This window comes from Taudactylus pleione, unplaced genomic scaffold, assembly GCF_031769625.1.
Source record: "Taudactylus pleione unplaced genomic scaffold, aTauple2 ptg000212l, whole genome shotgun sequence".
NCBI classification, from domain to species: Eukaryota; Metazoa; Chordata; class Amphibia; order Anura; family Myobatrachidae; genus Taudactylus; species Taudactylus pleione.
Window position 1 is genome coordinate 4,763,817 of NW_028284614.1, and position 27,810 is coordinate 4,791,626.

The following is a 27,810-nucleotide window of genomic DNA, read 5'->3' on the forward strand; positions in this document are numbered from 1 at the left end:
CCTTGACCAACATGTCTGGCTGAATCTGAGCACAAGAAATCAACAATTTGTTGTTGCAAATGATAACAATCTTGTATCTTCGCAGAACAAACACTTTCTTTCAGGTAACCCTACAGAAAAAAATCCAAGGGCTCAAAAGTGATTCTAAAATAAAAGTTATCTTATCTTATGGAAAATAGTTTTTGGCCCAGAACAGTTAATGTGAGGTTTGGGAACTGAGTTCCTGCTGAATAATAGCACAGATGGTGTAATGTTTAGCATTACTGCCTCACAGCACTGAGGTCTTGGGTTCAATTCCCATTCGGCCCTAACTGTGTGGAGTTTGTATGTTCTCCCTCACACACTCCAAAAATATACTAGTAGGTTAATTGGCTCCCAACAGGAAAATTAACCCTAGTGTGTATGTTTGTGCACATGTGATAGGGAATATAGATTGTAAGCTCCACTGAGGCAGGGACTGAGGTGAATGGCCAAATATTCTCTGTAACGCGCTGTGGAATATGTGTGCGCTATATAAATAAATGGTAATAAATAAATAATATATAAATGAAGTACTGTAACTAAAGAGTTAAGCTCTTGCCCTAATGTGTTATGTTGCTCTAACTTTTATCTACAGTTTTCCTAAAACTCTGTGTTTTGTTTTTACCTAGTAAGCAGTTATTTATTGTGAGGCTTCAGCTATCACAAAGTGTTATTGTTGTTTCCCCCTCACATGTCTTTTCGCTTCCTCTTCCAAATATATATCTCTACCTCTCGCCACAGGGATCGGTTATTTTACCATCAGACTCCTCAGGAGAATTACACAAGATGGGGCTGATCATCCTATTGTCTGTGCTCATGTCCTTATCTCCAGGTATGCAGGGTAAATATATATATATATATATTATATATATATATATATATATATATATATATATATATATACAGATTAACCATCGATATTGATCTGTCTTGTTTCACTGTCTAGACCACAGGTTCTCAAACTCGGTCCTTAGGACCCCAAACAGTGCATGTTTCCAAGTCTCCTCACATAATCAAGTGAAATAATTAGCTCCATCTGTGGATCTTTGAAAATGTGTCAGTGAGCAGGGGACCTGGAAAACATGACCTGTGTGGGGTCCTGAGGACTGAGTTTGAGAACCTCTGGACTAGACAATGAAAACAAATGTCTGATTGGCTGCTAATGGGGGGTATCCACTTAGCGATTTAGCCAAGTGATTGCACGATAACGACATCATTATCGTGCAATCGCTTGCAAATCACGCATGCATCGTGCATGCATCGGGCATGTTTTGGTCGGAAGCCAGCGATGCACGTGCCCGCTGGTCGCTTCTGACATCCGACATCACCCGTACATGCTGGTCAACCTGACGATCTCATCAGGTTCAGCATGTGTGGGGATGAGGGATGTGCCGGGACTGAACGAGTGAACGTTCAGTCTAGGCACATCACTAGCTATACAAACGACAGCACGATTGCAATGTCGTAATCGTGCTGTCGTTTGTATATCTACAAGCGGATACCCCCCTTAAGGCTTTCAGACCACATGTTCATATATTGATTACTGTGCTAGGTTTTAAGCTGTCTTTGGTTATGAGAAACTATGAATGAAAATCAATGTCTGCTCTCTAATGAGAAAACATGAACATGTCTAAGAATAGGAAAGTTGTTGTGCATTGTCTTTTTTATTGCAGTATTACCTCCTCTGTAAATAAATAAACCTTCTACATCAAACAATTTATCAACTGTGAGTCTATACATTGTGTCTATGTTCTCCAATGTCCGTGTTCCCTACATTATGTAGGAAGAACAACTAGATTAATCAAGTGCAGATTTACGGAACATAGACGGAATATTTTAAACAAAGTACTCACCCATTCTGTCTCACGTCATTTCTTTTACCATCATGATGCTCATATTTTTATTCAAAATAAACCTGATTAGTGATATATAAAACAAGCCTCATGTTCTCTCATTAGAGAGCAGACTTATTGATTTTCATTCATAATTTCTCATAATCAAAGACAGTTTAAACCTAGCGCAGTAATTAATAATATATGTGAATTTTGTGCTTTCAACCACAGATATATCTCTGTGGTCCTAACCCGACCGCTATTACTTGCTGCTGGGTTTTTTTGGCTATTATTATTATATTTATCAACAGCGCCAGGAATTGAGCAGTCTACTGCTTAAAGTATATTTTTGCAATTTTCAGACCACATTTGTATGTTTGAGTGGTTAGTAAATTATCCTATATCCTTGGTAATCAATGTAAAAGGGTGAGGTAAGGTGGGGGTAGGGACTGGCGTCGGGGTTGACCAAATACATTTATTTTCTTATGGGTTTAGCTTGAAGCCTCTTAGATTCAAGTTGACCCTATACTGCAACATTTGTAAGGGTGTTCTGGTGATGCATTCTAAGGTATGTATATATATATATATATATATATATATATATATATATGTATATATATATTCCAAATAGAGTTGTATAAGGTGGTGGACAGGGGAGGTTCTGTATTCTTCCAGTATGGGGCAACAGCCCTGTCAGCTGCAGTTAGTATGTGCCTAATCAACAACTGTGTTTAAATGTTAGAAACAGACCTCGGTAAAAGGGAGAATGACAGGCAGCGCAGTAGTGAGATGCTTGTGATCCAGAGGATTGATATGCTGAATTTCATTTTTCCCAACTTTTGAGTAAAGCTACAATACAATATGTGTATCATGCTTCCTTACTACAACATCTATCGGAGCCTGAGGGAAGCTAATGTGCAGGCGAGTAGATGCCAGGTACCATCTATACATCCATTTGTATGAATATTTTGGGATGTAGTCGGCATTCCAGCGTGCCGGATGCCAACGGTCTGAATACCGGTGCCGAAATCCCGACAGGTCGGGATTCCGTCACCAGTATCCCGACCGCCAGCATCCCAAATGTAAGTATGGGGGTGTTAGGGGTAGGTTAGGGTTTGGCACTCGGGCAGGGGTTCTCCACCACGGTCCTCAAAGCACACTAACAGTCCAGGTTGTAGGGATAGCCATACTTGAGCACAAGTGACTTAATTAGTACCTCAGTTATTTTGATTTAACCATCTGTGCACAATCATGGATATCACTAAAACCAGGACTGTTAGTGTGCCTTGAGGACTCACTTGGGAATCACTGCACTAGGGGGAGGGTTAGGGTAAGGCACCAGAGAGGGAGGGTTAGGAATAATGTGCGGGGAGGGGGAGGTTAGGTTTAGGCACTAGGGGGGAGGTTAGATTTAGGCATCAGTGAGGGGGTGTTAGATTTAGGGTTTGGGGAGGGAGAGGTTAGGCTTAGGCACTAGGGGGAGGTTAGGGTTAGGCACCCAGGACGGTTAGGGTGTGGGGAGGGGGAGGTTAGGGTTAGGCACTGGGGGAGGTTTATGTTAGGGGTAGGAAAACACTTACCGTTAGTTCCTATGGGTGTCGGGATTCTGGCTGTTGGGATGCCACTGTCGATATTCTGACCAGCTTAATCCCGAAAGCCGGTATTTCATACCCAACCCCTCAAATAAATTGCATGAGTTGGACTTAGTATTTTGTGATTCTTACACAGGTGGAGGATTTTGCTGAATTATCACTAATTTCTGCTCACTCCTTCTGCCCCAGGGTCTCCCCCTGTGTCACTTACCAAGGCCAACACATGCAATTTATTTGAGTGTTAGTTGTAAGCAATCAAACGATCATACAGTGATGATATAAGGTCTCTTCAGCCCAGCTTAAGCAAACAAATGTTTGTAGTGGAGTATTTTGTGGTCTGCAATGAGTGACTGAAAAGGAAGAGCAGCATGGATGGTGTCATGGTTAGCATTGCTGCCTCACAGCACTTAGGCCTTGGGTTCAATTTCCACCACACCCCTAACTGTGTTGAGTTTGTATATTCTCCTCATGCTTGCGTGGGTTTCCTCTGGGTGCTCCGGTTTCCTCCCACATTCTAAAAAATATATTGGTAAGTTAATTGGCTCCCATCAAAAATGAACACCCTTGTGTAAATGTGTGTGAGCATTTGGTAGGGAATATAGAGTGTAAGCTCCACTGGGGCAGGGACTGATGTGAATGGCTAAATATTCTCTGTAAAGCGCTGCGGAATGTGGCCCTCATTCAGAGCCGTACGCTCTGAGCAGAGCGCACGCTCTGAATGAGGGCCGTCCTCCATAACTATGGAGCGTCCCCCTGGACGCTCGTATAGCTGTGGGTCACCACCCACAGCCTATACGAGCGTGCAGTTTGATGGCCGCGATGGTCTTGACCATCGCGACCATCGAAACTGCGAGCCGGAGCCTGCGGTTGAGGTTTTCAACCGCAAGGCCCGGAGTGATTTTGGCTCTATCAGAGCCAAAATCACTCCCACTGACATCACTAGTGATGTCAGTGGGCCGGCTTCTGATGGGAGGCGTTCCCGTGGGAACGCCCCCGTCAGGGAGGCACGCCCCCGGCACGCCCACCAAAGGGGGCGTGCTGTCAATCAACATCGACAGCACGCCCCCTTTGATCAGACACAACGAGCGAAGGAAAGTCCTTCGCTCGTCGCGTCTGGCGCATGCGCACGACGGAGCTCCCGCCGTCGTGCGCATGCGCAGACCACAACATCGACCCACTTGCGAGCGGACAGCCACTTGCGAGTGGGTCTGAATCAGGCCCTGTGTGTGCTATATAAATAACTGGTGATAAGTAAATAAGAGTGTAAACGTCGTAGCTGTAGGTAAATATAGAAACTAATTGCAGGAAATAATAAATCTTTCTCGCAGGTCCGAGAACTCAGGGAATACATGCAGAGGAGCAATATCATGTACAAATGTTCTATTGTTCCTAGACCAGGGGGCAATTTCTGGAGGGAGAACTTTGTTAGTCCATATGGGAGTCATGAGTAACAAATTCTGGATCAGACCATACACACCAGCCCAATAGTCCCATGTTGGGAGGGAGGATCTAAGAGAGGGAGAAAGCTGTGCAGATATCTTTCTTGAGGCAGTTTATTAGCAAGTAATTCAGTAATTTAATGATTAACTAATGTTTGTGTTTATTCTAAGATGTTTAACGCTTACTGAGTTTTTGTTATAAGATCTTTGTAAATTGTAGGCGATAGAGATGGAGGTTGGATACTGTTCTAACAATGTTCATGCAACAGCTCTACTTTACTACATTATGGTTTAAAAAGCCATTTATATTTGTCCTGGAAGCTTATTCCACCACCAACATCATCATCACCTCTATCATCACCCACCAACCCCATCACCAATCATTACCTTCATCACCGACTACCATCACCATCATCACCTACCACTAATATCACCACCTTCACCAATATTATTATCTTCGTCACTGACTACCATCACGATCATTACCTACCACCTATATCACCACCTTCACTACCATCACCACCACCGTCACCCTCCACCAACATGCACATCATCTTCACCACTATCATTAACCACCAACCCATCACTATTATCAAAATCATTACCTTCATCACCAACTACTATCATCACCTACCACTGATATCACCACCACCGTCACCAACCACCACCACCATCATTACCCACCAAACCCATTACCAATATCATTAACTTCTTTACCGACTAACATCACAGTCATCACCTACCACCAATATTACCACCTTCACTACCATCACCCACCACCAACATCCACATCATCATCACCACTATGAACACCCACCAACCCCATCACCAATATTATTACCTTCATCACTGACTACCATCACCATAATCACCTACTGTACCACCAATATCACCACCTTCACTACCATTACCACTGCCATCACCTAATACCAATATCCACATCATCATCACCACCATCATCACCCACCAACCCCATCACCAAAATGATTACCTTCATCACCGACTACCATCATCACCTACCACCAATATCACCACCTTCACTATCATCACCACCATCACCCACCACCAACATCCACATCATCATCACCACCGCCAATTATCATTATCATAATCATCAACATTATCACCTACCAACACCACCTTCACCATCACCCACCACCAGCACCACCACACATACTTGCCTAAGATAATTATTGACACTCTTCAAGTGGAGACAGAATGGAAACTTAATTCATTAATGTAGTGTTTTTAATTTAGGATTTTAGGATAGTAATTTAGAGAAGAATAGTAGTTTGGGAACTGCAGTCTGTTACATATATATAACTCAAACTTCACATGTATTTGAAAGCTACACAGGACAATTGCACTCATCATATGAAGTGCAGGATAAATCTGTATTCTTCATTTTAATTTCCCTTAAATTGGAGGCCCCTCTATCTATTTAGAATGTACAAATATAGTAATTGTGAGTTGCAGCATTGCGGTTCAGTGGTTGTGGCCACTATGATGTGATTCACAGCGAAATGCGTCATCAAGATCCCAGATCTTGGAGTTTGGTCTACTCATTCGGAGTGTGAGGGAGCTCCCCAAAATGTGGGAGTCTACCGGACATTCCGGGAGAAGAGGCAACAAGTCTAGTCCCAGTGTGGGGTGGAGAACTCTTAAAGAGTTACCATCATGATGATAGAGGACACAAGCAGTTTTGGCAATATGCTCCTAACCGTGTGCTGAATTGATGGTGGGGATGTAGGAAAGCAGATAATCTGTCATGTGGTCTTTTGAAGACACAATGGATACCTGAGCAGGTATTGTACATGGGGTTCCATGTTTAGTGCAGAGTGTATCTATATGATATATTTAGGTATTACATGTACTGTAGCTCTGCTTAACAATGGGGTATAACTGACCGCCACTAACAGAGGTAATTATTGGCACAGGTTGGAGGGGTACAATGCTCTGAATAGTAATATTTATCGCCATTCCAAGCCTCAACAATACAATTAACTTGAAAATGTTTTCAGAAATGCGTTAGCTGCAGTATTAGTGCTTTGCAGAAATGCTGTTAAGCATATGTCACTTGCAATTTTATTGATCAATTCTTTATTTTATATTAATTGAAATAACTGTTTTTTTTCCCCCTTCAGGCCTGATAACAGCTTATCGTGTGACGGCGTTGGAGGGTGAGGATCTGGTTTTACCCTGTGCTTACCCTTCCACTAGGAACTTGGCGGCCATGTGCTGGGGCAGAGGTGGCTGTTCAGCTGCCGGCTGTAACAATCCAATCGCCAAGGTTAATGCCAGCAGTGTGTCTTGGATAAAATCTGACAGATACACCTTCCCGGGAAACCTAGCATTCGGAGAAGTTTCCATCAGCCTCGATCAAGTGACCCTGGCTGATGCTGGAACTTACTGCTGTTTTGTGAAGATTCCAGGAATGGGTATTCAGCTGAAGAAAGAGATCTCTGTAGAGATACAGTCAGGTTAGTCGCTTCCCTTCTCTCTGATCCCCATACCTGCATACAAAGCACTTTTTCAAACAAGCTGTAGGTAGGGACGGAGCTTTTCCATTTGATACCAGGATTGTGAGAGTGTAAGTAGCACAGCACATTTTGTGCATGTGCAAAATCCAGGCATCCATTGCTCATGCGCACAACATAACCATAGATGTTACCTTGCGATGTTGCAATACAAGAATCGGGACAAATACAATCTTAAAAGAGGTCAATGATACAAGTAGCCAAAGTGGGCCAAATGTTCTGTGCTTATAGGCTGGTCGTTTGCACATCATTACAAAACAAAACCTTCCACAAAGGGCTATAATGTCACAATTTAGCCATTGACTTTGCTTTGCTTTGTTGTAAGAATCTTTAAACATTAAAACTAAGCTGTGCAGTTGGCTGTGTTCTAAATGCACAACACGGGCTTATTGTTGCTAATTACTGTATATTCCCCTTTCCTACAACTACAGTGACATGGCCTGTCTTTCATTTTAGATTAACAAAGGCAAATACCACAATGATTTAGCTATTTATAATGGGTTTGTCTACTTCTGGACAATTTATTTAATATTTTTATCTATATAAGGATATGATATTACATAGTTCATTATAAAGAATATTTAGATTCAGTGCCAGCCATCTCCCTCTGGTTGGAAGCTGCATCCCCCCCTCGCTTTGACCCTACCCCACTGCTCATCTTCCCCCTTATATCAGCTTCATGTTATGCGTGAAGGTGCCGTGGGGGCATTTTAAGCCCTGGATGAGTGACAGCGGGTCTGTTTTAGAGGTGGGCATAAATCCTGTGGCGACTGTGGTTCCATATGCAGTGGGACTGTGAAAATGTGCAAATGTCACAGCCACTGGGAATTGTACAAAGATGCACCATTGGTCGCACTGTCGATCCTCTGAGCAACCCTATGGTTGCTTAGACTGTCGATCGGAAGTCAGCCGCTGGAGCCATTGCAACTGCGTACTCTGGGCCTGATTCAGAGCCGCTCGTAAGCGGCCGCTCGTTCGCTCCGAGCGATGTTCGCACAACTGCGCATGCGTATGGGTCGTAATGCGCATGCATCAACCAGTAATTGCGGTCGGAAATCGTGCGCTCGTAAAACAGCGAGGGGCTGCTAATTTGAGTGACAGAATGAGGCGTTTGTGGGTGGTAACAGGGGAAGGTGCTTGAAAACGGGGGAGTGGAAATCCGAACGCAGGCGTGCCAAACGGTCAAAACGGCGTTTTATGGGAGTGCATAATTAGTAAAGGAGCATCATCGACCACGTCACTTGGTTGTCTTTTAGCCTGAACTGCTCGCAGTGATTGCGGGAAGTAAATCCTACCACAAGCACTGCGAGCAGTTCAGATGCCTTTCGATGTTCCCGATTAATCAAATAAATAGCGGAGATGATGTATGATGCGAATGGCAAAGGGGCGTCTTTACAAAATAGCGAGCGCATTTTTCGGGCGCTCGCACAGACATAGAGGCGTCAACAGACCGCAAAGAACGAGCGCTCAATTTAAATATCTGGCCCCTTTTTCAGAACGAGTGTCCGCAAATAGTGTCCGGCTCTGAATCAGGCCCTCTGATGCAGTTGCTGGCCAAGACACCCTCGGAAAAGGTCACGACACATCTGCATTTGACTCATCACCCTCCTATTACCTCCCTCAAACACACACTGACTGTCAATCACTTTGCATCTAATCCTCACTGCGACTGCCATTGGAGTGTCTGAGGTTCACAGCCAACAAAATCTGCAAAATCCTCACTATACCTTCTGGGTGGTTTTCCTGTGTTGCTCCAAATGGAACTCTTGTTTCTCAATTGGTCATCTGTGTTTATGATTTCAGGGCCTGATTCAGCAAGGAACGTAGTTGCTTATATGCATGCAATCATCGATTAATTTGCACTACGCATGCGTATGCATCACAGTGTGTGTGCATGAGCCAGACGCTGAGATCGGGACTGCGAATGTAGAGGATACGCAGACCCAAGACAGAGTGATTGACAGGAAGTGTCATTTGTGGGTGGTGACGGGGGGGGGGTTTGGTGAACCCAGGCATTGGGACGGCATTGCATGGGCGTGCATAAGTTATAATCTGCGATACCAGATGCAACCTGTGGTCTCAGCGTTGAAGAAAGCAATTCCTTAGTGAGATCTGACCTGCCTTAACTGTGTGTATGGGTTCGATGTTACTTGATGTTACAGATTGTTTCGCTATGTTGCCCTAGTATACGGATGTGAGTAAGGGGAAGTGGGCATTCTTATGTCAGGCTGCGTTCGCAATGCGAATGCAAACATTTATACATCACCGCTGATATTAGCAACTGCATTGCGTGCGTATAAGCAGAATAGTGATCCGTGAATCAGGCCCTCAGTCTGTGACACCAGCTGCAGACATGTCTAGAATCACAAATATTTGTGGTGTTTTAGTATTTTGCTTGACTAGTGAAGTAGTCTTGTGGAACACAATGCCCCTTGACTTTAAAAGTTTTTTGTTACTGATGACCCAAAATCTGTACCCTTTGCTCTGTTGACATTATCCTAGCATGATACATGTGATGGATTTAGAATCAAGTTTGCATCCTCTGTCTTTAGGAATGTGAGTGTATGCTCTATATTCAAATACACGTAAATGACTGATACTTGGGGCCAAATATAATAGGGTGAGAGTTTAGAAAAGTGAGAGTTTCTGACACTTTTTAAACTTTGCCAATGTAATAGAGTCCAAAAACAAAGTAATAGAGCGAACTTGCATGTTTTTTTAGACTTAAAAAACTCTCACGATTTAAAATCTCATTCAGATGTTTTCCCATTTTGAAGATAAAACTCAACCAATGTAAGAGATTACTGCTAAACTCTCACATTTTCTAAACTCTCACCCTATTACATCTGGCCCTTGGTCTTTTTCTGGTCCATGCTTCCAATGGTGTCTTGTCTTTGACTGCCACTGTAGGTAATTGATATTTTTAGATAAACAGTCGTTTGATCTGCTTCTGCCACAAATGTTTTGTCAAGACCTGCATCATCCAGCATAGCTCAAGGTCTCTCAACTGTCATTCTGTTTGTTCTTTCACTCACACCATTTTGCTCTATTGTATAGGTGATAGCTGATTCTCTATACAATTTAGTTTGAGATAAGTAGCTATTTCTTTTAGTATATGTCGCCATTATTGGACCTTGATACTTTCACTTTCAGACTAGTCTGATTCCCTACAAGACCTTTGGATATATGATATTGTCTGTAACTTTACTTTTGTTCTTTAGGAAATAAACATGTGTCATCCGAGTATCATCATGGATGAGCATCATGATATAACGATTCTCACCCATGGATTCCACCTCCATTGGCCCATATAAGCCTGCATGTACTAATTCCAATTACACTTTTGTCCTGGATGCTGATTTGAGAAAGGAGCAATGTGTTTGCTTGTCTTTCACGCAACTTTCACACTCTGATCTTTCAGGAGTATTCACTGATATTCCTGTCACCAGGACTGTCACTTGGTGTGTGTGACCGGTACCCCGCATAGCGAACAGGGCTCTATGGTTGGCACCTTTGCTGCCCCACAGCCCTGGTGTCAGGTTGCGACCTAGGATCGGCCATTACTCACTTCAGCGCCGGCTTCCCCTGACCTCTCAAGCGACGCACTGAGGATTATACCTGGGGTCTGCTAGGACATCCATGTGCTCGCTCTCTGATTTGGTTCCTGTGGTTACCGTCATGGATGCTGTCATGACAGTCTACATCACCTGATTAGCCCTTTACCCAACAATAGCATTGGTTGCCGTCAGCTGACACTATCCTCCAATGGTCTGCTACCTTAGGGTATTTAGCCGGGCTCTGGACAACAGGAAGTTGCCTGTAAAACGTTGTTACTTCCAGTGAATACTTGCTGTTGCAGCATTCCAGGTTCCAAGCTCCTATCTTCTAGTGATATATTTCTAGTGTTTATCCTCGGTGTGTGTACACAGTACGTCATCTGAGTATTATCTCCCAAGTGTCATCCTCCTGTGCCAGTTCTGCATCTGGAGCCACAGTGTATGTACACTGTACATCATCTGAGTACAATCTCCTAGTATCATCTACCTGTGCCAGTTCTGCATCTGGAGCCACAGTGTATGTACTCAGTACGTCATCTGAGTACAATCTCATAGTATCATCTTCCCGTGCCAGTGCTGCATTTGAATCAACAGTGTGTGTACTTAGTACGTCATCCAAGTGCAAAACTCCCAGTATCATTCTCCTGTGCTTTGTCTACGATTGTGTTCTTCCATTTCCCACTTGTGCCGGATACCTGACCAAAGGGCCGCGACCTGCTTGCTGGGTGCAGCCTAAACCCAAATCCTCCTTGGAGGGGTCACTGGCGAACACATCGCAGTAAGTTAGACTCCGAGCCTTTGGTCAGGTCTAGCCAACATCAGGTACTTGTGAATGAGGAAGGCATACATCCAGGCCCCTCGCCTCTGGTTCCTTTCCCAACCTGGGTCCCCGACTTCCAATACTTCTGCAGAGAATCACCATAGCCCAAATGCGACACTTGGCTAGTGAGGTGCGTGGAAGTCAGCATCACTGCAGCAGTGCCACATGTAGCATCCTTTGAATGCTACAGGTAGACACCCTGTTGTGTGTACAGCTGTGCGGAGTGTCTTGAAGATGCTTCAGGTACTGCTGCACTTCTAAGCGTTGGTGTCCCCCTATGTGCACCATCATGACGTCATGCGCAAAGGGGCAGGGGCCAGCACAGGACACTGTTAAACCTTGTTATAGCCCTGCCCATCACCATGCCAACTTAGAAGCTACTCTATATTATCATACCCTAAGTGACATAGGACTTCATTCAGAGTCGGTCGAAGCAGCCACACGGTCATACGCAGCCGATGTTCGCTTAACTGCGCATGCGTACAGTTTGCAATGCGCGTGTGCAAACTAGCGGCTACGATCAGAAATTTCTCTCTCCTTGAACACCACCAGGTCGGTAGTTTGAGTGACAGATTGCGGCGTTTGTGGGTGGTAACATGGGAAGGTGCTTGAAAACGGGGGTGTGGAGATCCGAACGCAGGCGTGCCTCATTATGCGAACGGCGTTTTAAGGGAGTGCATAATTAACAAAGTAGTGTCATGGCACATGTGACAGGGGAGGTTTTACACTGACATGATCGTAGAGCTTAAGAGAGGGTCAGGTCAACCTTTAGCTCTACGACCAGTTCCGATGGTATACGATGCTCGCGATTAATCCTTATGTAGCCGGAGATGACGTGTTATGCGTACGAGAAGTGGGCGTATTTTTTGCGATCCGACCGCATCCACCCCTTGGTCGGCCAGCTAACGATCCGACCTTAGGGACGCAACATGCGTGTGCATCATTTGCATATCCGGCCCCTTTTTCTATATGACCGTGCGGCCGCAACGACCGACTCTGAATGAGGTCCATAGTCTCCTGTCCAATTGCTTCATTGACTGGTTGGATTCAGAAGCTACCATTGCACGACATTCCACTTTGTCTAGGGTTTACAGTTATTGGCACCGGGTTGCTGCTGCATCTACAGTGCCTGTTTGGTTGTACACAACACACTGTCCTTTTGCGAATTGGACACTGTACCCTTGTCTCTCCAGTACACTAATGGCAAATAGATTCATTTCCAGATCAGGCACACTGTTTAATCTTTAACTCTCCAGCATACAGTAATTGTCCTGACTTTTGTGGCTTTTAGTTCTTGGCCTCCCCTTCCCCTGATATTCCCAAACTCACACGGATTTAATGATTTGAACCGGCTCTCATTGCAGCTAAAGTGTCTTGTGACTCCTGAATTCATGTAACAGCAGTCCCTGTGGTGGCTGTCTGCTACATTTAGTGCTTACTCATTCCCATTGTCATGTTTATGTGATGAGGTACCTTTTGATTCACTTACTCTGCACTCTGAGGCCTTATGTTCCAACTTGTGACATTTGAAAAATCTGTACTTTATTTTTTGGGGCTTTGTGCTCCTTGTTAGTAAAACAATATTCTGAGCAATATTTTCTATAGGTATGCACTCTTGAAACTGTAGTAGCTTAGCTCGTATAGTCTCTGTTGATAACTTTGCAGCAGTAGACTCAAACTACTACTAAGAAGTAGAGATGTGCGCTGACCCCGTGTTTTGGTTTTGGACCTGGATTTATCTTCATATTTTGGTTTTGGTTTTTGCAAAACCACCTTCAAGTGTTTTGGTTTTGGATCTTGATTTAAAAAATAAATAAATAAATAGATAGTTTTTAAAAACATCTAAAATCATGTAATTTATGCAATTCAAAACCCGAAATTCGGATTTAAAATTCAAATTCCATACCACGAAAAGATCAGAACCACGACTCAGATTTACCAGGATCTCCTCAGGAGATCAGAAGTGCGACTCGTATTTACATGGATTCATGAAATTCAGATGGATTTGAATTTCTGGGGAACCGAACCATACATCTCTACTAAGAAGTTGTACTCCGGCATAAGGTTTTGCAGCATTGCTATTGCAATCTCCCATCTATTAGGACACCCACTGAAATCAATTGCTTAGAGATGGATAACACTTTATCTATATATTCGTTCATGTTCTTGCATGTACTAAGCTTTATCATACGGGAAAAAGGGGGGTAGAAAGAAGAATGATTGCACAGGAAATAAACAGTCGATCTATTTGTAAATTATTTGTAATTAGATACACATATCTAGGTATATTTTTCTCAAAACAGGAGGTGTATCCCAGGAGTATATATGGTCATAGTTTTAAAGGGGGAGAGAAAGAAAAGACTCCTATCAGGGCACACTCCTGTTATATGTTGATAGCTACAAATTTATTACTGGAAGATTAGACAAACGGATTACACCTATGAGGAGGTCATTGTCACATATGAAAATTACAATATTGTCTCTGTTGGCAGACAATCCACCATATCTTTACCCATTGCTGAGTTTAATATATCTGATGTTAATATGATGCTAATGTTAAAACTCAAGTTTATTGGTATCTTTAAAATAAAACATCAACACTCAGAATCCACCTACATTAACATGAACAGCATGAAAAAATACAAACATTAATGACTATGTATATTGCACTATATCTGTGATCGGTGATCCACTATGTCTATACCATGTGACAATACTGGAGATATAACTGTAGGTATTGTATACTGATATACACAAAATGGGGCAAACAATTCATCAAAGTGTCACCCTAGATAGTATACGCATCTTCACAATACTCATAGATATAATAAACGTAGTAAAGATAGTCCCTCAATATCTTATCAGAACCAGTATATTGATTCATAGGATAGGACTACCTCAAACCTCTAACTACAATATTGTTAATAGGGTATATAATGGTGCAATATACTACTATCTAAGAGAAAATGATCTAATAATCAGTGGATTCACCTGTATACTAAATATACAGATAACGCATAAATATAAAAAACATGTATCACAATTTAACATACAAAATGGAAAACAAAAAAAGGCGAAAATAATAATAAACAAATACAAAAAACATGAAAGGTATAATAATACCACAATTTAAAATGCTTGACACCACGGATACCACCTATATATATGAGATATGGTGGTTTTTAGAGGCGTCCCTCTATTTCAATCTGGGAGAGTACATATAGTACTAAACAATTATCCTGATATAGATACAGGTATAGAGTGGTGTACTTATATGCCCAGGATCTGCTTTTGCCTGTCTTAGATGTTAGAGGACAGGGAATGAGAGTCCCAGGTACTGGCACCAGGAAATTAGAAAGCTGCTTCTGCTGTTACAGCCCAGTCTAACCTGTATCCCTGTTGCCAAGCGGCAGCGCAGGGAATCCAGGCAGCTGGCTATAATGAGAGAGCAGGAAAAAGTGGAAGGAAGTACCTGACAACGATATCTCCCTTCAGTATGATCGTCCGTGGTGCGGGGGTCCAGAGTGCGCACTAAGGAGCCCACCAGCAGGCAGTCCGACGTGCGTTTCACCGGGGCGTTATCAAAGGAAGCACAATGCTGTCATGTGCGTGCCGGGTATAAATAGCGCCGGCTGTTAGCTAATAGGTTGCTATTTTATATTGACAGCATAATCCACCAATGGGCATGTAGTATGGAATAAAGGGGAGGAAAAAGGAGTATATGCTATCCAGCTGGTATCGTCTGTCTCTTAATCAAGGAACTGGCCTGACTTGTCAGCTGTATCTACAGCGCTGCTGATCTATGGCATACTATTGTTCTATCACCCAACACTATATAGGGGATTATTATTATAGTTGTACTTGTTAAACAATAAAACATAACCCACTGTATACTATAATTTGATATGAAACTGGAAATTGAAAAGACGATATTACATTGAACATATAGTAGTGAGTAGTTATCTTCAATTATACTGAGATATCCACCTGTAGAGTCTTAATAATTGATAAAGATAATAGTCTGCAGTTAATTAGGATATCAGCTAAATCCTTGGTGTCAGAATTCTATAACCATACAAATCTTTTATTGAAAAATCCGCTATTCCCAAAGCAGACCCTTATAATAATCATTACCACAAATTATCTTTAAGTGTGTATTGTACTACATTTTATTATTTATAATATTTAAAATTATACTTTTACATTTTTTTTTATTATTATTGATATATCTACAGACCCGCACACATAGATATTAATACCACTATAGTGGAAATACAGTGGGCTAAGTTCCCACATATTATCCTCAATTAATCATTAATTATTGTGATTCTAAGTACTAGTGACCATAGTGCTGGTGTGTGAATAAGGTGATGAAGAGTAAGAGTGAATTCCTTATAAATATAATAATTAAAAAATATTGTTGATATTATAATATAATATAATGACTATCAAAAAGTATAAAAATGTGAAGCAATCATGTTAAGAGCATTCTTAAAATAAAATAAAAATGCAAAAATATGAGAATAAATGATGAAAAATGAAAACAAAAATAAAAGTGATATAAATACATTATGACTTAGTGATATCTTTGATGATATGTGTAACATGACAATAAATTATAGTGCCTTAGTGTGATTACCCTATATTAATAATGAAAATAAAAATAAATATATGCTGGGAATAATAATACAAAAAAATAAAAATTAAATTAAATTTAAATAGGAAGAAGTGATGAAGTATAGTTACATTAAAGACAACTGTAATTATCAATACCAAACTATTTATATCAGGTTCAGAAATAATGTAGAAAAATAGCCTAAATATCAAGAAAAGGGCTGTAATTGATGGTTTCATTCATCCCAAAGGGATTAACTGAGCCCATACGAAAAGTCCATTCGCATTCGGTTTTTAAGAGTTCTCGAGTGAGATCTCCTTTTCTGATATTCATTGATACCTTCTCAAGACCAAATGCTTTCAGGTCTTTATATGATCCATGATGTTGTAAGTGGAAATGCCGAGCTACCGTAGTAATTTTCTTAAATTTTTGTAAGTCACTAGAAGCATGTTTAATATTTCCTATATGTTCTAGTATCCTTTGTTTGAGTGGCCTTGTTGTCATTCCTATATAATGTTTTTTGCAGGTGCATTCAAGACAATATATTACTGCGTTGGTATTGCAGTTTATATATTGTCGGATCTTATGTTTCCTGCCAAATCGATCAAAAACTTCATTCCTTTTTGCCATATTAGGACAAGCTTTACACTGACCACATGGGAAAAACCCAGTAATACCAGGTTTCTTCTTATTCTCTGCAATAAAATGACTATGTACAAGCATATCTTTCAGATTTTGTGCCCTACGCCAGCTTAATTGGACTTTGGGGTCCAGATGTTTGTTAAGATCTGGATCATTCATTAGTATGTTCCCTTATCTCTGTAAAATTGTTCTCAGAAGTCGCCATTCCTCGCAATAATTTCCAATAAAGCGTATTTTATTCATTCCCTTTTCTGGGTCTTCTTGTCTATTAGTTGGAAAAATTAAAGTATCTGTTTAATCTAGATACAGTATGTCATGCTGTTTTGATTGATTTTTTACTGTATCCTATACATATTAGTCTTTGTGCCAAGAGTTCGCTTTGAATGTTGAATTGATGATCATTGGAACAGTTTCTCCTTAACCTCATGAATTCACCCTTCGGAATGTTTAGGATGGTGAGTGGAAAATGACAGCTAGTGTGATGTAGAAAGCTGTTGGTTGAGGTTGGTTTTCTATAGAGGTCAGACATTAAATTTCCCTCAGAGTCAATCCATAATCTGAGGTACAGAAACTTAATAGTTTCTTGACTGATTTCATACGTGAATATCGTCGAGGTATCTAGTCCATATCTAGTCCATAAAGGTACACATGATGTGTACTCCTCATTCTCTTCACAGAGAGGTGGGGTGGTGGGAGCACATGCATGTCTTCTGTGAAGAGAACGAGGAGTACACGTCGTGTGTACCTTTATGGACTAGATACATTGATGATATTCTCGTTATTTGGGATGGTACTGCAGATAAGTTCCATGAGTTTATGGCAAAGCTGAATGTTAACAATCTTAACATGAAATTCACGTATGAAATCAGTCAAGAAACTATTACGTTTCTGGATCTCAGATTATGGATTACGCCTGGTGGGCATCTGCATACACAAAGTAATCGCACGCCAAGACATAGTGGGCATGCTAATGCTTTGCTGTGCCATCACCTGCCTTGCTGGGCGTGCGCTGAATTTGCATACACAGGGTACGAGCGAACGCATCTAGCGAGCTGGCCTGAAAGAGCTCCTATGTGCGGTTGTATTCCTGAGATTAATGGAATATACATGTTGCTCCACATCTAGACCTATTGACCCCATAGCATTGTCTACTACTTCATCTGAACTTGGCTTATCACCAGGATCGCTAGTAACCTTCCAAAGCTTTTCCCGCTTTAACTGCATCTCCATGGTAAACTTCCATATAGCATAATTATCTGAACCTGTCAGGTTCACAAAGCTCATGCTGATCTCTTTACTGTACATTTTCATACATTTGAATTAGGGTTTTTCTGTACTCACTCAGATCCTCTTATTTCGTGTCAGTGCAGATTGTATTCTTTGTATCGATTACATATACATTAGGGCTTCTGGACATGTTGGCAACCAGAGTTATGTACGATAGTGGCCTGGTGCTGGCCTCATAACCTAAAGCAGAGTGATAGCACCAGTGGCCTGGGGCTCTGAACCTATTAGCAGGGTGCTGGGGTTCTCCGCTGTGTGTGCATTGGATGTGCGAGTGGTGGTTAGGACACACAATAAGTAATTTAACCAGGTGGAAAGTTTATTGACCAAGTAGAAAGAGGTGGCATTAGACACTGGTTTATCAAAGGTACAAGTTGCATATATGTTGCTAGATGCAGCCTGGAGCATATAGGGTATGCTAGGTATTATGGGGGGCCGGCTAGTATTAGCGGGTATGCCGTGGTGGTGTGTAACGGTATGCACCCTATGGAAAGTGATGGTCGCACAATGTAGGCCTTCTATGGCACTGTGGAGTGGAAAGTCTCAGGAGCGCATCCACACAGCATAGACCCCAATGGAGAAAGACGTAAAGTAAAAGCACCCATGCGCAGTAAGTGGTTAGACTTCTGGGAAAAAGCTGCGGTGAGTCCTACAGCCCATTAGCTCTTGGCCATGAACAGGGGTAGCCCTGAGAGCTCCTTATCTAACAACCCAAAATGGTAATAGTTCTCGTTTTATTGATATTTAGTTAAAAATAAACAACTGGTTGTCTCATTTTGGCCCAATAATTCTGTTTTCTCCGCAGCCATGAAGAAAGACAACACTGTGAGTGGCTCAGTCGATGATACAGTGACCTTACCCTGCAAATACTCTGCTGAAGAAGGGGTACAAGAGATGTGCTGGGGAAAAGGCGGCTGTGGACTCACCGGCTGTACAAACCCAATCCTTAAAACAGACGGCAACACTGTGACCTGGAGAGAATCTAGTAGATATCAGTTACTGGGTAACATCATACAGGGGGACGTGTCTCTGACCATCAATGGGGTGTCCAAGGATGAAGAAGGGAAGTACTGCTGCCGAGTGAGAATCCCAGGACCTTTCAATGACCTGAAGAAAGATTTAGAACTGGAGATACAAGATGGTAAATTGTTAATCTAGCTGTAATAGATAATGGATAACAGCAGCAGCTCCTACCCTCTTGCATGAGGGGGGCTGCCGCTGCTGGTCTGGCCGGCCGGGTCCCGGCGCCTACGCAATGGTTCAGGCAGGGTCCGGGACTGGCGCTGTGGTGCTGCTCATGTGCATAATGCTGGCTTCTAGGGACTGCATTGGCTGCAATTGCGATCCTTGCTGAAGCATGCCCTATGTGCCAAGATTGCATTCTGGTTGAGGATAATAAATGTTGCCCCTTCCATTGGGAAGAGCTGAACAAATTAGGACATTCCTTGATGAATATGGGATCAGGGCAGAGATCAGTGAGGCCTGGACAAGAAATATTGTTGGGAAACAGCAGCAACTTTGGGCCTGATTCAGACCTGGTCGCAAGCGCTGAGCGCTCGCAACCGGGTCGATGTTTGCCCACTGGGCATGTGCACGACGTCGCTCCGGGTCTCTCACCAAACGGGGTGAGCTGTCGATGGTGAGTGACAGCTCGCTCCATTTGAGAGGTGGGCAGGGGGATGGGCCGGCCAAACTGAGTCGTTCCCGACGGAACGCTTGCCGTTTGGGGGCGGCCCCACTGACATCACCAGTGATGTCAGTGGGAGAGCTTCCGGCTCTATTAGAGCCAGAAGCCCTCTGGGGCTTGCGGCCACAAGACCCTACCACAAGGGTCTCGTCACAAACCCGATGGTCGCAATGGTCTTTACCATCGCGACCATCAACCTGGCCGCTCGCAATAGCTGTGGGTGGTCACCCACAGCTATGCGAGCGGCCAGGAGGCTGCACAAAAAAAAAAAAAAACGCCCTGATTCAGAGTGAGCGCTCGTTCAGAGCATCCGGCTCTGAATCAGGCCCTTTGTGCAGTAATTAATAAAGTATCTGGCCAGGCTGTGCTTGAAAGTGAAGTTTTTGATTTTTGCGGTATGAGGATTACTATATCGGTGCCCAGGTAATGTGCTGGGGAAATTCTTCATGTGGCCAAAAAATACTGAGTGGCTGCAAAGAAATTCTCCACATTCCTCTTATATCTTTATTAAGAAACTTTGCGTTATAGGGTACAAGATGGAGAAGGAAACGGCACATCAGGCGCCACCTAGCGCGCAAATATGTTAAAAGTAAAAGAGCCTGAGATTAGATAAATTAAATCCAACCAAATTGATTCAGTGTTGAAACAATAAAGGTGACTAATTGGTAGCAACCTTTGTAACATAGAGTAAGATGTATCAAACCTTCTAAAGAGGAGAGGAAGAGAAGATAGCAACCAATCAGTTTCTAGCTATCATTTTATAGAATGCACTTGATAAATGAAAGCTTGTTTCCAATGGGCAGCGTCTCCACTTGTCCTCTTCAAATGGTTTGATACATCTCCCACTCTGAGGAGAACTGGACAGTCAACAATAAATTTGCATAATTCTCTCCTCTATGTTCACAGTTGATCTCGTGAAAGGGTCACTTAGGGACAAAGTGATGTTGCCCTGCTCTTACTCTGCTGATAAAGGCCCACATCCCATCTGCTGGGGCAGAGGCCACTGTAGACTGCTCACTTGTGACAACAAGATCCTCACTACTGAAGAAGACAGAGTGACCTGGAAGGAATCTGGCAGATACCAGTTACTGGGGAACGTAGAGAAGGGAAATGTGTCCCTCACAATAAATGGTGCAACTGAGGATGACGGAGGAGTCTACTGCTGCCGCGTGAAGGTCCCTGGACTATTTAATGATGTAAAGAAGGAAATCCGTCTACAGATACATGATGGTACAGTATGCCTCGTGGTGACTCTCAGTTATACCAACTGCTTATATATATACCATAGCTGTAGGAGGGGGCTTGGACTGCACCCTAATTTTAAGCATAATAAGAGGTGCTACCATGCTGAGACTTGTAGTGCCATGCAGGAGAAAGAAAATACAGGTGTACACTTTAAGCACTAAGAGCCTGATTCAGGTCCGGAGGCTGATGTGGGGGCCTCACGCAGTTTTCCGATAATCGTAAAAACTACGCATGCACAGGACACGTTCTGCGCATGTGCAGAACGGGTCCTGAGATCTTGCACACAGATCCCCCAAGCCGCAGCATGATTGACATGCTGTGACATTTGGGGGTTGCACATACATGTTTAATTTATCTCATACCTGTCAATGGTCTTGGTTGTTGATTATGAAAGGTGGGGGTGATCCTCAGGAAACCTTGCGTGGAAGATGTGTGGTCTTGTGAATCGGGAAGTGGCCTGGATTTGAATTGGGAAGCAGAATGGATGTAAATCAGGAAGTGATCTGGATGTGAATCAGGAAGTGATCTGGATGTGAAATGGGAAGTGGTCTGGGTGTGTATCGGGAAGTGGCCTGGATGTGAAGCAGTTATGATCTGGATGTGAATCGGGAAGTTTGTCTGGGTGTGTATCGGGAAGTGGCCTGGATGTGAAGCAGGAATGATCTGGATGTAAAATGGGAAGTGGTCTGGATGTGAATCAGGAAGTGATCTGGGTGTGAATAAGGAAGGGTGTCTGGGTGTGAATCAGGAGGTGATCTGGGTGTGAATTGGGAAGTGGTCTGGATATGAATCGGGAGGTGGCCTGGGTGTTAATCAGGAAGTGATCTGAGTGTGAATCGGGAAGTGGCCTGGGTGTGAATCAGGAAGTGATCTGGGTGTGAATTGGGTAGTGGTCTGGGTGTGAATCGGGAAGTGACCTGGGTGTGAATCAGGAAGTGATCTGGGTATGAATCGGGAAGTGGCCTGGGTGTGAATCAGGATGTGATCAAATTGTGAATTAGGAAGTGGCCTAGGTGTAAATCAGGAAGTGATCTGGGTGTGAAGCAGGAAGTGGCCTGGGTGTGATTCAGGAAGTGGCCTGGGTGTGAATCAGGAAGTGGCCTGGGTGTGAATCAGGAAGTGATCTGGGTGTGAATAGATAAGTGGCCTGGGTGTGAATCAGGAAGTGGCCTGGGTGTGATTCAGGAAGTGGCCTGGGTGTGAATCAGGATGTGATCTAGGTGTGAAACAGGAAGTGGCCTGGTTGTAAATCAGGAAGTGATCTGGGTGTGAATCGGGAAGTGGCCTGGGTGTGAATTGGGAAGTGGTCTGGGTGTGAATTGGAAAGTGACCTGGGTGTGAATCGCGAAGTGATCTGGGTGTGAATCGGGAAGCGGTCTGGGTGTAAATCAGGAAGTGATCTGGGTGTGATTTGGGAAGTGGCGTGGGTGTGATTCGGGAAGTGGCCTGGGTGTGATTTGGGAAGTGGCCTGGGTGTGAATCAGGAAGTGGCCTGGGTGTGATTCAGGAAGTGGCCTGGATGTGAATCAGGATGTGATCTAGGTGTGAATCAGGAAGTGGCCTAGGTGTAAATCAGGAAGTGATCTGGGTGTGAATCAGGAAGTGGCCTGGGTGTGATTCAGGAAGTGGGTGTGAATCAGGAAGTGGCCGGGGTGTGAATCAGGAAGTGATCTGAGCAGATTGGAACAATATTCTATTCAGGAATGTTACAGATTCATATAATCCCTAACAAGAATGGCACAGCCCATGCACACCAAGTGTGTTACAAAATGGTGATATTCAGTATGTCGACATGAGCGTTATATTGACAATAATATAATGACCACATTGAAAGTTGTCATGTCGAAGTAGCATTTCAGGTGATTGTAGCCCTAACCCTACCCTAACCACACCATAAAGCTAACCCTAGACCTAAAATGCACTGTCGACATTCTGTCTGTTGATATTATACCATGTTGACAAAAGGTAAATAGACGGGAAAAATAGGACACATTTGTGTGCATGTTCCATCCTGCAGGATGCTATGAAGCTATATAGGCATTGATGAGCTAGATCTCATGCTCTGTTCCATCTACTAAATCCAGTGGCGAGTTAAGAGGATCTTAGATCCAGAACTATAAGTACGCCATGGGCCCCCACCCCACCTGCATGTCCTGACTACATGCTAAACAAAAATTACGAAGCACACCAATCACCTTCCTTCTTCTTTTCTTAGTTTTATGCATGACAGGGATAAATGGGCGCCTCTAGGCATGAACATCACTCCACAAGAAGATCCGTAGCCAGTCGAAACATTGGCACACATTACTTGACACATTGCTGGATTAAACATAATTTTTTGGCCTGTGATCGTGTGTGTGTATATTATAGATACCTGTGACTTTAAACCCTCCATTCTCTCACCATACAGCCCACCACTCTCCAGTTTGCCCCCCTCCATACAGAGTTTTTATCCCCACTTCTGCCACCAGCATATCTGCCTCCCTCATTCCTCTCCCTGCTTCCCACCAATAAATAAAATATCGTTATTGCATTACCAACATTTATTATTGGTATTACTATGACAGTGTTATCCAACATTTATTATTGGTATTACTATGACAGTGTTATCTTGCCTATCCCAAGGGATAATGGGATCAGAACCATAGGCTCCCCTAATGCTCTACTGCCCTCCCTTATAACCTGTAACTGATTGCATGAGTTCTCCACCTTCACATAATTTTAATTCATTCATTTCATTTACTGTCTGATGATCTAAGCACATGGCGTTGGTAGAACACGATGGAACATGCTGGTGCTATATATAAATAATTGTCAATAAATAATGTAGGTACACAAGTTTACATGGGTAAACAAGAAAGAAATAGATAAATAATTATACTAGCCAATAAAGTAGAGTTATCTTATAGCAAAATAGGAAGTCATGGTCTTGGCACAGGTTCTACTGGAGATGGTCATTGATCATACAATATGTTGTAAATATATATGATGTAAAATATATTATATGTGCGGTAAATCATTGTCTCCTTTCTATTTACACAGGTGATCATGTGAAAGGGCTGGTAGGTGATACATTGACGTTACCCTGCACGTATAATGTAAGTGAAGGCACCACCACAATGTGCTGGGGACGAGGCCGCTGTCCATTTAACAAATGCAGCAATACTGTTGTCTGGACTGATGGCGAAGTAGTCACTTGGACTGAGTCAGACCGGTACAGACTGCGGGAGAAGGACATAGTGAAGGGGGATGTGTCGCTGACCATTGCAAGAGTGACTAAGGAAGACGAAGGAACCTACTGCTGCCGCGTGGAGATCCCTGGAATATTCAATGACAAGATGAAAGAAATTAGTGTGGAGGTCGAGGACGGTGAGTGTTTTCTTTATAGCAAGATATAGAGCTTATCGGAAAAAGAAAGTTGTTTAGCTGTGAAGGCAAAAGCTAATCTTTAATTATCGATATCTTTCCTACACTGAACGATACTCCTGAGTTTTTTCTTTTTCCAGCCTGTGTGTTATGGATGGGCTCACAAAATTACCACTAATAAGGCTCATCAGTGCAGGGCATGATAGTCTGGTCGGCATGTGGAGCTCTATAGAGATCACTGAAACAATAAGAAATTAGGAAGATCTTGCAGCTAAAGGGTAGATCTGCTGAAGCTTCTGAAACAGACAAGTGGTGGCGTTGCCTATAGCAACCAACCAGCCTCTGTCTATCACTTTCTAGGATGCAAAAGAGAAATGATAGCTAGATCATTATTAATTATATGGGTAACCATGTTCTAGCATCATGACATTTTTAGAGGTTTTCTACTATGTCTTTGTATAGTACAATATACTATGTATCCTTCCTGCCTGGATAAAAATGATTAAAGAAAGACCTTCAGAGTGTTTCATAGAATGTGTGTGCCATACTCTATATAGGGGGAGATGTATCTAACTTTGGAGAGAGATGACGTACCAACCAATCAGCTTCTGTCATTTTACAATGTAAAATGGCAGTTAGAAGCTGATTGGTTGGTTCTTTATCTCTCTCCAAAGCTTGATACGTCGCTATTATATTATGAACAGCAGTGAAATATTTGCTGTTCAGTGAGGGCTGTTTGCAACCAGCAATAGTTTAAAGCTGGGTACACACCATACGATGTATCGTATGACATGTCACCCAGACGCAGATTGGAATGATATACTGCATGTATCAATATCGTACACATCGCATAGAGTGTACCTCCGATCACATTATCCCATCTGCTGTTCTCTACAAAAGATGGGACGATGCGATGAATGATGCGGTGCTGTAACGACACATTGTGCTGACTCCAGCCACATCACCCCAGAGCTACTATAACTGTGCGTTCTGTGGCGGGGTCTTCATGAACCTTATAGCTGTAATAGTATATAATACCTGAATTCTTTTTTTCTGAATTTATGTTTAATGCAGATGGATTCCAGAAAACATAACATCTGAGTAAAAGGTAAATATGTAATCCTAGTATGGCCCCTAAATACCATTTCATACTTGCCGACTTTGGCCAGTGTCAGTCCAGGAGGTCCGAGGGAAGGAGGAGACAGGTGGGTGGAGCACCGTGAATCACGTCCTCGCAGTTCCCGGCTTGTCAACGCTGGGGGTGAGGCCACAATGATACGATTCATAGCGAAACGCGTGTTCCGTCCACTTCACAGTCGGCTGGCAGGATGCAGGGATTTGCTCCCTTTTACCTGGAACCAGGAGACTTTCCCCCCCAATTTGTGAGTTTCCTGGAACTCTTGGGAGAGTGGGCAAACATGCACCATGTAAAACGGAGCACTTACAATTTGCTATATGGAAGCCAGGCTTAGACAATCTGTGGTTCTCTCAAATGTGGAAATACAGCTCATTATAAAACAGTGTCAGATGAGGCAGCTGCCCAGGGCTCAGGGCTTTGAGCAGTAAGGGGTGCCCATGTCTAAAGCCCTATTCACCTAGGTATGTGCGTAGCTGGAACATCATCTCTCACTGGACCTGTTCTTGGTGCCACCATAGTGCTGCTGTTTACTAGTCAGCAACACTGCAGCAAATCAGAGGTGGATGTCACATGACCCCGGTGACGGGAGGAGTGAGGCTGATGGGTCTATATATTAATAACTTAACTAGCTAATAGGTTTCCCAAAAAATGCTCAGTAATGTTTGTGTTTTTTTTATTTAATTAAGAATAATAATTTAAAAAAATATATTTAAATAAAATATTATATGAAAAAAAAAAATATGCCCCCCCTGTGTATATAAGCCCCATTATTCCACCTGGCCATTCTGCATGGACGTGTGCCTCAGAGCATATTCGCTTGGTCAGCGCAGCGGGGGATGTGCGTGGGGTATGACACAGCACAGGTGGGTGGGTAACGGCACGGTAGAGTCATCGTGGCTCCATCCCCGCTAGAACTGGCCATGATTACCAGCATTGCAAAGCTGGGGGGGCGTGGCTGCAATGATGAGCTTCAGCAAAGTGGCCAGCCCAGGGAGGATGCGGCAAAGGTTCTGGGTGACTTGAATGCTTTTCCGGATGGCAAGGAGTACGACCCGATTCAGAAGCCTTCAGGCCATGCCGGGAGATTGGGCAAGTATGTCTCAGAGGTTACATTCCCCCCCTGCGGCAGCGAATCTCACAGCATAAAGTGCTCAGTAGGGAAATTAAGTTCCCATTCTCATTCGGCATTCTATAGGTGCAAATTTAGCAGTGCTGTCAGCAATCACAGACCAGATGGAAAAGAAGGAGAAAATCTATTCTGCACATGGGCAAAACAGATTTCCTCTTTAACAGCCAGAGGACGGAGCAGGACGGCACGGGGGTGTGACACTGTCAGTGTAATTTTTTAAATTTTATTTTTGTACTCTTTTGTTTTTTCTTGTTGCAGTTTAATCTTGAACTAGAAATAGAAGACCCAGCGTATAGTTCCAGCTGGAAAGCCGTCTCATGTAATTTACTTCTGCAGGCCAGAATGGTCGTAACTAGGGATGTGCGAGCAGTGGACCCTGTGGGTGGCACCATCGCTGCATCTGGCTACCAGGGACGGCACCCTGTAGACAGAATCGCTGCTGCGGTGCTGTCCAGTGTGTCCTCTGGCTTCTCCAGACACTGCAGCCTACATAGACCCCTCAAGCAATCGAAGATTTTCTATCGCTACATAGAGTGACAGGAAATCTTCATTTAGGAGGGGGCTTAATAATTAGACCCCTTAAAATGTAAGTTATCGTTATACGGTGTGAACGCCCCCACGCCATTTATCAAAAATTGCGTATTAGTGCCTTCACTTCTAATGACTATGGGGGAATTGTATCAAACCTTATAAAGACTGTAGAGTGGAGAAGTTACCCATAGCAACCAAACAGCTTCCACCAGTCATTTTATAGAATATATAGATTGTACTTTGATTAATGTTAGCTAGAAGGAAGTTAGGAAGTTGGATACAATTCCCCCTATGTTACCTTAATGTTTAACATAACCTTTGTCACTATATCTCTCTGCAGACTTAGATGACACTTCGGATGAGCCAAGGAACTAA

General features: G+C 43.1%; 1 protein-coding gene across 1 annotated transcript; it reads left to right on the forward strand.

Annotated features, from left to right (window-relative positions):
• The first annotated feature begins 807 nt into the window (after positions 1–807).
• Positions 808–27,810, forward strand: LOC148517705 (polymeric immunoglobulin receptor-like). The gene is made up of 8 exons (XM_088478324.1): positions 808–853; positions 7,029–7,364; positions 19,145–19,480; positions 20,933–21,256; positions 24,314–24,640; positions 26,688–26,881; positions 27,163–27,223; positions 27,776–27,810. The coding sequence occupies exons 1-8, from the start codon at positions 808–810 to the stop codon at positions 27,808–27,810; spliced, it is 1,659 nt and encodes a 552-aa protein (XP_088334450.1).

Excerpts from the sequence above, each read along its gene's own strand:
- LOC148517705 (XM_088478324.1), top strand. The coding sequence starts at position 808 with ATGGGGCTGATCATCCTATTGTCTGTGCTCATGTCCTTATCTCCAG. Across the intron at positions 21,257-24,313 it reads CCGTCTACAGATACATGATG|GTGATCATGTGAAAGGGCTG; the intron begins GTACAGTATGCC and ends CTATTTACACAG. Across the intron at positions 27,224-27,775 it reads CAGCTGGAAAGCCGTCTCAT|ACTTAGATGACACTTCGGAT; the intron begins GTAATTTACTTC and ends ATCTCTCTGCAG.